The following is a 12145-nucleotide window of genomic DNA, read 5'->3' on the forward strand; positions in this document are numbered from 1 at the left end:
TTTTTTTTAACGCTTTTGTGTAATTATTTTTAGCAATTGTTGATATGAAGGGACGTATCTCAATAACCAAATAAGTTACCTGATGTGAGACTGGAGTGATGGGGGGGGGATATTAACTCTGCCTGCCTACGCGTTAAGTAGCATTAACACTGATTTTGACCAGTTAATTTTTTAACCAGCTATTAAACCAAAATCTTCAACAATCTTAAGTATATTTGGAAGAGAGCACTCTAAATTGGACACATATAAAAGTGTATCATCAGTGTATAGCGAAACTGAGTGGCAGGACGATCCAATTTTTACTGGAGAAACTAAGGAGTTTTGGCAGATAAATTGAGCTGAGGGTTCTAGTGACAAGTCAAAAAGTAGACGGGAGAGAGGACACCCTTGTCTGGATCCACGAAAGATACTAAATAAGTCTGAAAAGATTCCACCTGTGGAAACACTTGCAGATAGGTTAGAGTACAAAACTTGTATCTAATAAAATTTGGACTGAAAGCAAATCTCTTCAAAACACACCATAAATAATGTCATTCCAAACGGTTGAAAGCTTTTTCAGCATTGACAAATAATAGTCCACTCGGTGACTTCTATTTTTAAGCTTCAGCAATAACATGTAATAAGCGACGAATATTGTCGGATGCTAATTGACCCTTAATAAAACCAGTTTGGTCAGGATTAATCAAACCATTAATAACATTTTCCAAATGGAGAGCTATAACTCGAGCCTATGTTTTAATGTCCGCATTGATTGAAGAAACAGGCCTGTAACTTGCGCATTCCTGGGGATTCATGTCGGGTTTAGGGAGTATGGTAATTAGTGCATGTGACAAAGACGGCATAGTGGGGACGTCAGACCAGAAGAAACACACAGTACTTACTATGAGATGAAATGATAAATGGATGCGCTGCTGCGCGGTTTATAAAATAAAACAGTACAAAAACCAGGACACAGCACTTGACGCCAAAATAAATAGACAAACAAAACGGACTAACACTTACATAAGAACATAAGAAAGTTTACAAACGAGAGGAGGCCATTCGGCCCATCTTGCTAGTTTGGTTGTTAGTAGCTTATTGATCCCAGAATCTCATCAAGCAGCTTCTTGAAGGATCCCAGGGTGTCAGCTTCAACAACATTACTGGGGAGTTGATTCCAGACCCTCACGATTCTCTGTGTAAAAAAGTGCCTCCTATTTTCTGTTCTGAATGCCCCTTTGTTTAATCTCCATTTGTGACCCCTAGTCTTTGTTTCTTTTTTCAGGTCGAAAAAGTCCCTTGGGTCGACATTGTCAATACCTTTTAGAATTTTGAATGCTTGAATTAGGTCACCGCGTAGTCTTCTTTGTTCAAGACTGAACAGATTCAATTATTTTAGCCTTAAACCAACTTAAACCAACAGTGCACAACAGACAAACATGGTGAGTCAAAACAACGGTTATATATTTACGTTTAGTTATCATTTTACTTTCTCCTTCTCCACACCCGTTCTCCACTCACTGAACACACAGCCCCAAAATACACACAGGGAAGGGACACTTTGCCACATATACCCCCCCCCCCAATGGCCACCTCCCCCCTTAAAATCCCAAAAGTCTCGCTCAAAGTCCTGGGCCAAGAACAGGGACTTTAAAGGGTTGATAGGCAGCAATGTATCATGCTGTCAGCAGATGTGCTGAAAGTGGGGCGAATCTATCATACCGCTGTACCACTGGCAGAGGAAATGCTGACAATGGTGCGGCTGTCAGCAGACGTGCTGACAGTTCCCAGACTAACACCTTCAGCCGGGACAAGTCCAGCAGCGGAAAGCTGTTGGGATTGGTGGTCTCCAGACCTCCGCCAAGATCTCCAGCAGTAAAACTGCTGCGGGGGAAAGTGGTCTCCAGACCTCTCCCCCCTTCATAGCCGGCAGATCCCACTGGGGGGACTCCAGCCCCCAGAACTCCTGCAGTGAAATTGCTGCAGGGAAAGGTGGTCTTCTGAACCTCTCCCTCCTTTTTTATAGCCGGCCACACTGATCCCTGCGGCCAAGCAGAGCTGACTGTGACCCCTGGTGAAGCAGTTCCAGCAACCCCAGGCGATGCGGAGCAACAGGCAACCCCAGGCGATGCGGAGCAACAGGTAACCCCAGGCGATGCGGAGCAACAGGTAACCCCAGGCGATGCGGAGCAACAGGTAACCCCAGGCGATGCGGAGCAACAGGCAACGGCAGGCGATGCGGAGCAACTGGCAACCCCGGGCGATGCGGAGCAACAGGCAGCCCCAGGCAATGCCAGGCAGGCATCCTTGGGCGAAGAGAAGCAGGCATCCTTAGGCGAAGATGTGTGGGGAGTCAGAACAAGCTGGTGTGTGGGTTTTAGCCCACTTCTCGGTCACTGTGGCCGGGCGGTTCTTCCCAGTGCTTCCCTCAGCAGCCTATGCGTGGGCTGCTGAGGACTGCCAGCATCTAGTCCTGGTCCTTCTGGTGAAGGGAGAGGCAGCTCCTGCTCCTCTCCCCCTGATGGTGATGGATGCAGAGACAGCTCCAGCTCCTCTCCTCGTGATGGTGGGGGAAGTGATACCAGCAGGCATTCATCCTCTGCTGAGGTGGGGGAAGTGATACCAGCAAGTATTCATCCTCTGCTGGTGGAAAGTGACCCAGCAGGCATTCACCCTCTGCTGGTGGACAGGGACTCAACAGGCATTCACTGGTGGAGGTGGTGGAGGCAGAGGCAGCTCCTGCTGCTCTGCTCCTGCCGATGGAGGTGGCGGAGGCAGAGGCAGCTCCTGCTCCTCTGCTCCTGGCGGTGGAGGTGGCGGAGGCAGAGGAAGCTCCTGCTGCTCTGCTCCTGGGAGTGGAGGTGGCGGAGACAGAGGAAGCTCCTGCTGCTCTACTCCTGCCGATGGAGGTGGCGGAGGCAGAGGAAGCTCCTGCTGCTCTACTCCTGCCGATGGAGGTGGCGGAGGCGTGTAGTCTCTTGGTGGCGGAGGTGGGAGCGGCGTGTAGTCTCTTGGCGGCGGAGGTGGGAGCGGCGTGTAGTCTCTTGGCGGCGGAGGTGGGAGCGGCGTGTAGTCTCCTAGTCTCCTGGTGGCGGAGGTGGGAGCGGCGTGTAGTCTCTTGGCGGCGGAGGTGGGAGCGGCGTGTAGTCTCTTGGCGGCGGAGGTGGGAGCGGCGTGCAGTCTCTTGGCGGCGGAGGTGGGAGCGGCGTGCAGTCTCTTGGCGGCGGAGGTGGGAGCGGCGTGTAGTCTCTTGGCGGCGGAGGTGGGAGCGGCGTGTAGTCTCTTGGCGGCGGAGGTGGGAGCGGCGTGTAGTCTCTTAGCGGCGGAGGTGGGAGCGGCGTGCAGTCTCTTGGCGGCGGAGGTGGGAGCGGCGTGTAGTCTCCTGGTGAGGCTCTCCCTCACAGGCAGGGGAAGGTGATGGAGGCAGAGGTAGCACCTGCTCCTCTCCTCCAGGTAGTGACGGTGGGGGAAGTGATACCATCAGGCACTCACCCTCTGCTGGTGGAGATGGGGACAGCAGGCATTCTTCCTGTGCTGGTGGAGATGGGGTCAGCAGGCATTCTTCCTCTGCTGGTGGAAGTAGGAACAGCTCCCTCTTGGGCTTTGGATTCCCGCGGTCCCCCCGCCTGGGCACTGGACTCTCGCAGTCCCCCAGTCTGGGCGCTGGAGACCCTGCTACCTAGGCTGCTGTTCTGTTTATAACTGCCTCCAGGTAGCAGAGGACTAACTCCACACCTTCCTCCAGGGAGTTTGGGGTGTGTTCCTTCTCATACGCCTCCCATCGCTCCCTGTCCATCAGCCACAGGACCCGGATGGCTATGGGCATGGACTGGGCCTCCAGCCCAGCACTGTCCTGGATCCACTCCCTTAGCCTGATGGCATCTTCTGCCATTGCCCTGCATTACAGATTAATTCTCAAACTGAACGCATTAGGGATTCAAGGAAATGCATGCATATGGATTGAATTAGGGAGTGGTTAACATGTAGAAAACACAAAGTACTGATTAGAGGAGAAACTTTCAAAATGGCGCAAGGTAATCAGTGGAATACCACAGGGATCAGTATTAGGTCCTCTGCTCTTCCTAATCTACATTAATGACTTAGATTCTGGTATAGTAAGCAAACTTGTTAAATTTGCAGATGACACAAAAATAGGAGGAGTGGCAAACACTGTTGCAACAGCAAAGGTCATTCAAAATGATCTAGACATCATTCAGAACTGGGCAGACACATGGCAAATTACATTTACTATAGAAAAGTGTAAGTTACTGCACGCAAGCAATAAAAATGTGCATTATAAATATCATATGGGAGATAATGAAATTGGAGAAGGAATCTATGAAAAAGACCTAGGAGTTTTTGTTGACTCAGAAATGTCTTCATCTAGACAATGTGGGGAAGCTATAAGAAAGGCCAACAAAATGATCAGATAAATAGAGAAAAGTGAAGGGAAGTAATCTTAAAACTTTACAATGCATTAGTAAGACCTCAAATAGAATATTGTGTTCAGTTCTGGTCATCTCACTACAAAATGGCTATTGCTGCTCTAGAAAGGGTGCAAAGTAGAGCAACCAGAATTATTCTGGGTTTAAAAGGCATGTCATATGCAGACAGGCTAAAAGAATTGAATCTATTCAGTCTTGAACAAAGAAGACTATGCGGCAATCTGATTCAAGCATTCCAAATTCTAAAAGGTATTGACAATGTCAACCCATGGGACTTTTTTGACCTGAAAAAAGAAACAAGGACCAAGGGTAACAAATGGAGATTAGATAAAGGGGCATTCAGAACAGAAAATATGAAGCACTTTTTTTACACAGACAATTGTGAGAGTCTGGAGCCAACTCCCCAGTAATGTTGTTGAAGCTGAGACCCTGGGATCCTTCAAGAAAGCTGCCTGATGAGATTCTGGGATCAAAAAGCTAATAAAAACCAAACGAGCAAGATGGGCCGAATGGCCTCCTCACGTTTGAAACCTTTCTTATGTTCTTATGCTCTTATTTATATAGTCACCGTGTACGTGTGATATTTAAGTACTGTGCTTAAATAGGTTTAAAATATACAAAAGAAACTGTAAATGTCCAATAAATGAATTTACACAGAGTGAGTTGAGATATAATCATAAATACAAGCAATCAAACGAAATCTAATGTTAAAAAGTGATGTTTTGCCAAACACCTTTTGAATGTAAACAGTGAACTTTTAATTTACTGAGCGAGTGCTTTACTAACTTTTGATTAATATTACAAAGCAAATCAGAGTGAGCTCAAGTTGAACAAACAAATATTTATTTAATATTTAGTTAAACATAAATGTTCCATCAACAATTACTTTCTCCGCTTTGACTGTCTCGCAGGATGCTGTGATTTGGGACAAGACCCTCACTCTCCTACTATAGAGCACATTTACCTTGTCCTTAATGTTTCATTGAAGTTAACATTCTCGCTGATTCAGCACCAAAAAAAACTGTCATAATTCTCCACCACTTATTCTGCTAATACATTTAGCTCCTGGTCTGTAAACTTAGATTCCTCACTCTGTCCTCTTTTGTCACTGCCATTGTGACAAACTCAGAACCGTACTTACCTTTTCTTTCGAGCACCCTATAACCGTTGTGATGGAAAAGACTAAGCTCGTGGATATATAATATATATATATATATATATATATATATATATATATATATATATATATATATATATATATATATATATATATATATATATATATATATATATAATACTGTGTGCATAAACCTTGTGCATAATTCCGTGTGTTGAATTCTGCGTGCTGAATTTCGTGCGATGTGACAACTTGGAAATTAATCACTTAGCTTGCTTTATTTGTGCATATAATTAGCTTAGTGAATAGCACTACTGCTGGTTCATTTTTGCGCATGGTGCGGCTTTCCCCTGCTAAGCGGTCATTCTGGTCATTTACAACCATTTAGTGAATTAGACCCTAAATGTTTTGTTTTGCTGTCAGATAATTATTTGTACTTGAACACATTGTGGTCACCGAATCTCTCAGTAGAAGAAAATTATAAAATAAAAGCTAAAAATATAAAATAAATGCAAAAAATATAAAATAAAAGATCTTGACCTACAGACCGGACTAACTATTTTGGTTGATTGTCTGAAGTCTGACGAAGGTTTTTATGTTAATTTTGAAGAAGAAAAAAAAATAACATACTTGTTACAGCATTGTGTCTGAAATTATAAAGGACCGTGTGCAAAGAGTTTATGGTCTAAACAGACACAAATATGAATGCTGCTTGTTTAAAATTTAAAAACTGGATATTATGCAGATATATCTTTCCACTTTATTTTTTTATTGTATTTAGTAATGTTAATAGGAACATCAACGAATACCCCTTTGAGGGAAATCACCAGCAGGATTGAAATTTAACGAGTATTTAAATCTGGCACTGTTTAGATCACTAAAATTGGCCCTTAATATTTTCACTTTCATATCACTACAAATCTTTTCCTTTTCTATTTGAAAAAATACTACTGTTGGTAGAATCCCTATCTAACCCCTATGTACTGTCGCAGACAAAAGTATTGGCACCCTACACTTAATACAATTTAAAAAAACATGTTAAATACAAGCATTTAGCACCACTAGCCACCAATTAATATGACAAAGACCGAAATACACAATTTCTGGTAGTTTAACAAACAATGCAATGCAATGAAAACAAAACCACTTAAGAAATTTCAAATATGTGTTCATAAAAGTATTGGCAACTTTACATTAAAAGTCGGTACGCATTTAATTAAAAAATATGTACCGATACATTGATTGAAAACCATTACACAGTAACTAAGCTGCATTAACAACAGCCAGAAAAGTAATTATAGTAATTACAGTAAGTAATTATTTTCAGCATCTTTTGAAGAACGGTTTGGCAGCACAGCAGATGAAGATCAATGTGTTGGATTCAAGTTTTGAGAAAAAACATTCGTGGCAAACTACAACAAAATAAATTGCTACAGAACAGTGTCAAAGAAATATCGAATACCAAAATTCACAATCAGAGCAATAATCAAGAAGTACAGTACCACAGAACAAATTCAACTGAAATGCTTGAGAGAAGTGGATGTTCAAAGAAAATTACGGGTACAGCAGGTAAGAGAATAGTCCGAGCAGCAAAATAAAAAAATCCAAAATTAACAGCCAAGGACTTAAAGAAAGATTTAGAAGTATCAAACCTAATAGTGCACGAAAGAACTGTACAAAGGCACCTGAACACAGAAGACTTGTATGCATTAATACCTCACTGCAAACCACTTTTTAAAAAAATTCATAAACCAAACTTTCAAGAAATAAGAACAGGAATCTGACGCTGAAATTGTGTATTTTACCTTTTGTTTTATTAAAAAACAATTTACTAAATGCTTGTCCTTAATTTGTTACCTTGAAGTGTGGTACAATAAGCCAATAATTTTGTCTGTGACTGTATGCATTTAAATGTAGAACACATGTAGAAGTTGTTAAAGTGCCCTGTCTTTCATCTCAGACTGTGTCATGCTGAAACCAGATAGATAAGTCGGTTACCTTCTTGTCGAAGGCAACATGTGAAGGGATGAAGTCTTGGGGGGGTGCAGGACGGGCCTGTCCATAGGTGAGGGTTGGCCGCTGGTTGGCTAGTTGGTCAAGTTCAGTATGAGTGAGCTCGTTGACAATGAGGGGGTCCCGTCCAATCCCTACCACAGGTCGCCGTGGCAAAGAATAACCATTCTTATAGCCCAGTGTCTGAGGCCGGTGATATAATGACTTCTAGAATGAGAAAAAAATATTGTTGAACCTAACTTGAACTAATGCACAGAACTTTGGTCCAGTCCCTGGCAGTCTTTTTATAAAAAATGAAAATATACACCTCTCCTGCATGAATGTTTAATGTCTGTCTTGTTTACAATATTTTATAACACCTTATCCATGTAATTTATTTTACCTGTTACAGTATTACAGTTTAAAACATGTTCAACCCCTTCTTACCGATTTGATACTGACCCATCACAAGTTGAATATATCTACACACCTCCAAGTGTGGGTCACGTTATGTTTAACAGAACAACAGAGCAAATACCCAGCTACATGTAGGACGGCAACATTTTTTAAAACCAATACAATGCAGTCTATACTGTTGTGAAAATGGGTTCTCTCTAACCTGCCTGATTAACTGTAATACCTGGACTATATAATAAGAGATATAAAAGCTCCATTATCCCTGTTCCATGATGGTTTTAGTCATGATGGGCAATACTTTGATAGAGGGCTAAAAGACACAGTTGGCAGGTTTTTCCATATCCATGACGGCAGAAATGTTTCATAAGAAACAAAAATGATGACTACATTGGATCTCTGGTATAAAATATGCAGGATTTAGTTATGGAAGTACAAAACAGATTTTTTTTTTTTTTTCGTTACACAAGAAAATCAGTATGATGTGCCTGGTTCCACTGTATAAAAAAAGGACATTATCAGTATTTCATTTTTGATTAAAAAAAAAAAAAAAAAAAAAAATTACAAAGAAAACATTGAATAGAAATGCAGCTATTGAAAGTTACCGTCCATTTTAGAAACAGATCAATTCTTCATCACTCTCCACATTTCTCTATTCGTTCAAGAAAATGTGTATGATTAGCACTATTGAATATTGTACGGTTCAGTTGAAAGATGAACAAAGTACACACATTGCAGTTGTTTGTATGAATATTATTTAAATATATTAGTACATTAATTCTAACAGATAATATTGATACTTGATTCACAACAAAAGGTGTACTGTGAACTTTACATTCATATTCTTTCTTTTAATTAAAATGCCACAAACTATATATATAATGCTTTGGGTATTTTTTTTAAATTTTAAATATAATAACAAACATAATTAAACAGCTAATGTTTATGTCAATTAAAAGAGTAATGTTTTTTTTTTTTTTCAGTTAATGTAGTGATCCTGCTTCTTATCATTGTTCCTCCTATATGCTAATGTTCAGTATAACAAAGACGGTCAATATGTAGATAACATACAGGTATCCACATAAGAGGACAACACACTTACGGTGTACAGTATCAGTCACCATAGCATATGGAGTATAATATACTGCAATAACAAAAATGCTCAAGCAGGGTTAACCAAAATCAAATGGTACTCAAGCTTTCAATGTTGTGACATTATTGCTTATATCCTTGTAGTTAGAATAGTATGACTTCATATTACACTGTGATAAAAAAAATAAAAAAATTCTCACCCATACACAAATAAGCTGCACACAGATCTGATGGTGTTATTATATATACTTTTTTTAAGTACCTAAAATATCATTTTCTTTTTTCTTATTGATGTTGTTTCTATATATATATATATATATATATATATATATATATATATATATATATATATATATATTATTATATCATTGGTTATTGTTTATATTCAAATCCATAATTTATTCTTACATGATGTAATGGTGTTCTATATGTGACATCACTTTTACTTATATTTTTTATATGTATATATGCTTTGTGTTTTTGTTTTTAATAAACATGCACACATTTCATGATATCATTTAACAATTTATCGTAATAACTGAAATCACCGACAAATTCAATTTATATCAGATAGATTATAAACATTTGTAAAAAGTTACAGTGCCAACCACTGTTTTAAAGACATGTGACACGCGTAGTTCCAGTTCTTAAGGGAACTAAACAAAGTAGCCATAGCCTTTTATTCTTTGTTTTTGTAGCATACTCACTGTGGGATCTCTGAATGTGTTTCCCGGTAGAAAAGGTAGACCTTGTGCAGGGTTCGAGATCATGGTTCTGAGGCTACTACTAGAACAATTTGCAGTTTCTCTAGTTTGCTCCCTTTCTGTTTCCAATTTGCTCTATGTGACTGTCTCCGACCTTCAAGTATTGATTTCTCTTTCGTATCTAGGCAACATAGCAACGCGGTCTCCATGGAGAATGTATACAAGCCGCCCTCAGTGCTGCTCCACCCTTTGTCTTAACCAAAACGGGGGCTTTCAAATTAAATCAACAAAATAAATGTTTTTAACCCTTATAGAGCACACATAAAATTACATAAAAAGTCGGTTCTAAATGTTCCCCCTGGCTCAAAAAGGGTTACGAACCTCAAGTTGGAGGTATAGTTGTATAATAAATCATTACCGATTGAGAGGTTAAAAAACATGTATTGAAGGAATATAGAAACGAATAAAAATATGCGATAACTAATTCATGACAGTATAGTAATTTCTATACTTTTTAAAGTTAGTTCATTTTAAAACATGCTGAAACTGCAAACAAAGTAATATTTGTACCGTTAACTAATGCTGAAATTACCTTGCTCATTACATAATCGTAACTATCAAAGGCAGACGGTGCATTTGTTTGTGAACGTAAAAAATGTAATGTAAAATGTAATTTATTTACACAAATACATAAAAACATAATTGAATAGTAATTGAAAATAATAAAATAACATAACATTTAGTTTTTATTACATAATACATACAATTAGAAAACGGTTGAGTGCGAACAGCCAATCTGCTTCCAGATCTAGCGGGCTTCTATTTTATTGAAGTGCTTAACTGTTAATTACATAATAAAATTATTCCGCGGATAAATACAGACTTTTTCCCTTAACATTCTAATCTACAACTAATCTGATAACATAAAGAGCTAAAACATACTTTCTGACCCTGGTCTACTAACAAGCAAACTCATGTCTGTGACAGGACACTGTAACGAAGCTCAACTCGCAACTCCTGGACAGCAAATCAATAGGGAAGATACGATTGGTCAACAATTCTGTCATCGGCTGGATCCAAACAACACCCATTCTCCCAACACCCATTTTCCTCAAATGAATGTTACCTGGCGAAATATCATAACGTCAAGGTAAATATAGGTTTTAAAGTTGTTTTTTGCTGTGTTTTTTTTTTTTCCTGACCAGGCTAGCAGACAGATTTATATGGAGGATACTTTGTGCCAAAATAAAAAAATAAAAACAAAATACATTTCGAAATAAATCATTAATTAAGCAAATAAATAAAAAAACGAAATAAATACAAATATAAATAAATATAAAACGAAATAAATAAAAATATATAGTTCATTATTTATTTCGTGATTTATTTATGTATTTATTTAGTTTTTATTTCTGTATTAATTTCATTTTGTAGTTATTTTTTTATTTCATGTTTTATTTCGTTTTTAATTTCTTTATTTCGTCTTATAATTTTGACGCAATCTTTTCACCCTTGTATTTCGAGCTAGCGTCAATCATTCTCCATGGGCGGGACAATAAGTGAATCGGTGATCTAACTTTGCATGGTCGTGGTGCAGAGAGGTGTGTAGTCAGGGCGCCTAACTGGTGTAAATGGTCTGTCAGATTTGAGGATCAGTTTAATTCTCAACAATGGCAAAACCTATTTCGCAAGTTTTGAGAGAAGCATTTTGGAACGGGAACCTAGTGTAAGTTCTTTTCCAAGTCCTGCTCCTGTTTCCAGCAATAATTTACATTGGGGCTAGTGTAGATGCCCGAACTGAAGTTTAAGGCTAGTTAGTTGCTGTTTTTCTTCCTGTTTGGAGCTGGACCAATTCTAAATTTTGGCCAATGTGCGAATCGCAAATTGCAAACCTGATACTGATGGCGACTGTTTTGCAACCAGCCATCAATACTGGGTAAATAATTTACCGCGGTAAATTTGGCTTGACGTTCTATATTTGTTTGATATACGCCTCACGCTAACCCGACATGAATGAAAAAGGGGTTTATCTCCCCAACCACAGTAGCTACAACGTTCAAAACAACTGTAATGTAACGAATACCAATTTTGAATTGTTACACAGTCTCCGTTTTACCTGTGAAGCCTAAGAATAATTTGTGAAATACAATAACATATTGCATATACACACCACCTCCCAGCGGCAATTAAAAGTGCTTGATATCCCCCACCACAGCAGCTAGTATTTTCAAAACAACTTTAATTTAAAGACCACTTGTGAATTGTTTCACAGCTTCTGTTTTGAAGTTCTGTTGTTGCCCCACTTAGAGTTCAAAGAAAAACAGTTAGTGTGCAATGTCCACACTGTCAGCTGACAATAAATAAGACACACTTTTGCAAGACACATCAGTTGAAAACACAAA

At 39.4% G+C, this 12145-nt stretch overlaps 1 protein-coding gene across 2 annotated transcripts in view; it reads right to left on the reverse strand.

Moving 5' to 3' along the window:
- Positions 1 to 12145, reverse strand: part of efhc1 (EF-hand domain (C-terminal) containing 1) — a 96410-nt gene that overhangs the window by 46977 nt on the left and 37288 nt on the right. The window contains exons 1-2 of one of the 2 annotated variants that reach the window (XM_041252784.1): positions 9747 to 10206; positions 7540 to 7761 (exon numbers count right to left, since the gene is read on the reverse strand). In XM_041252784.1, the coding sequence (XP_041108718.1) occupies positions 7540 to 7761; positions 9747 to 9809 (285 nt within the window). In that variant the 5' untranslated portion in view covers positions 9810 to 10206. Of the gene's footprint in view, positions 1 to 7539; positions 7762 to 9746; positions 10207 to 12145 lie in introns of those variants that run through there. The other variant, XM_041252786.1, reaches the window with a different exon arrangement.

This window comes from Polyodon spathula, chromosome 6 (genome assembly GCF_017654505.1).
Source record: "Polyodon spathula isolate WHYD16114869_AA chromosome 6, ASM1765450v1, whole genome shotgun sequence".
Lineage (NCBI taxonomy): Eukaryota > Metazoa > Chordata > Actinopteri > Acipenseriformes > Polyodontidae > Polyodon > Polyodon spathula.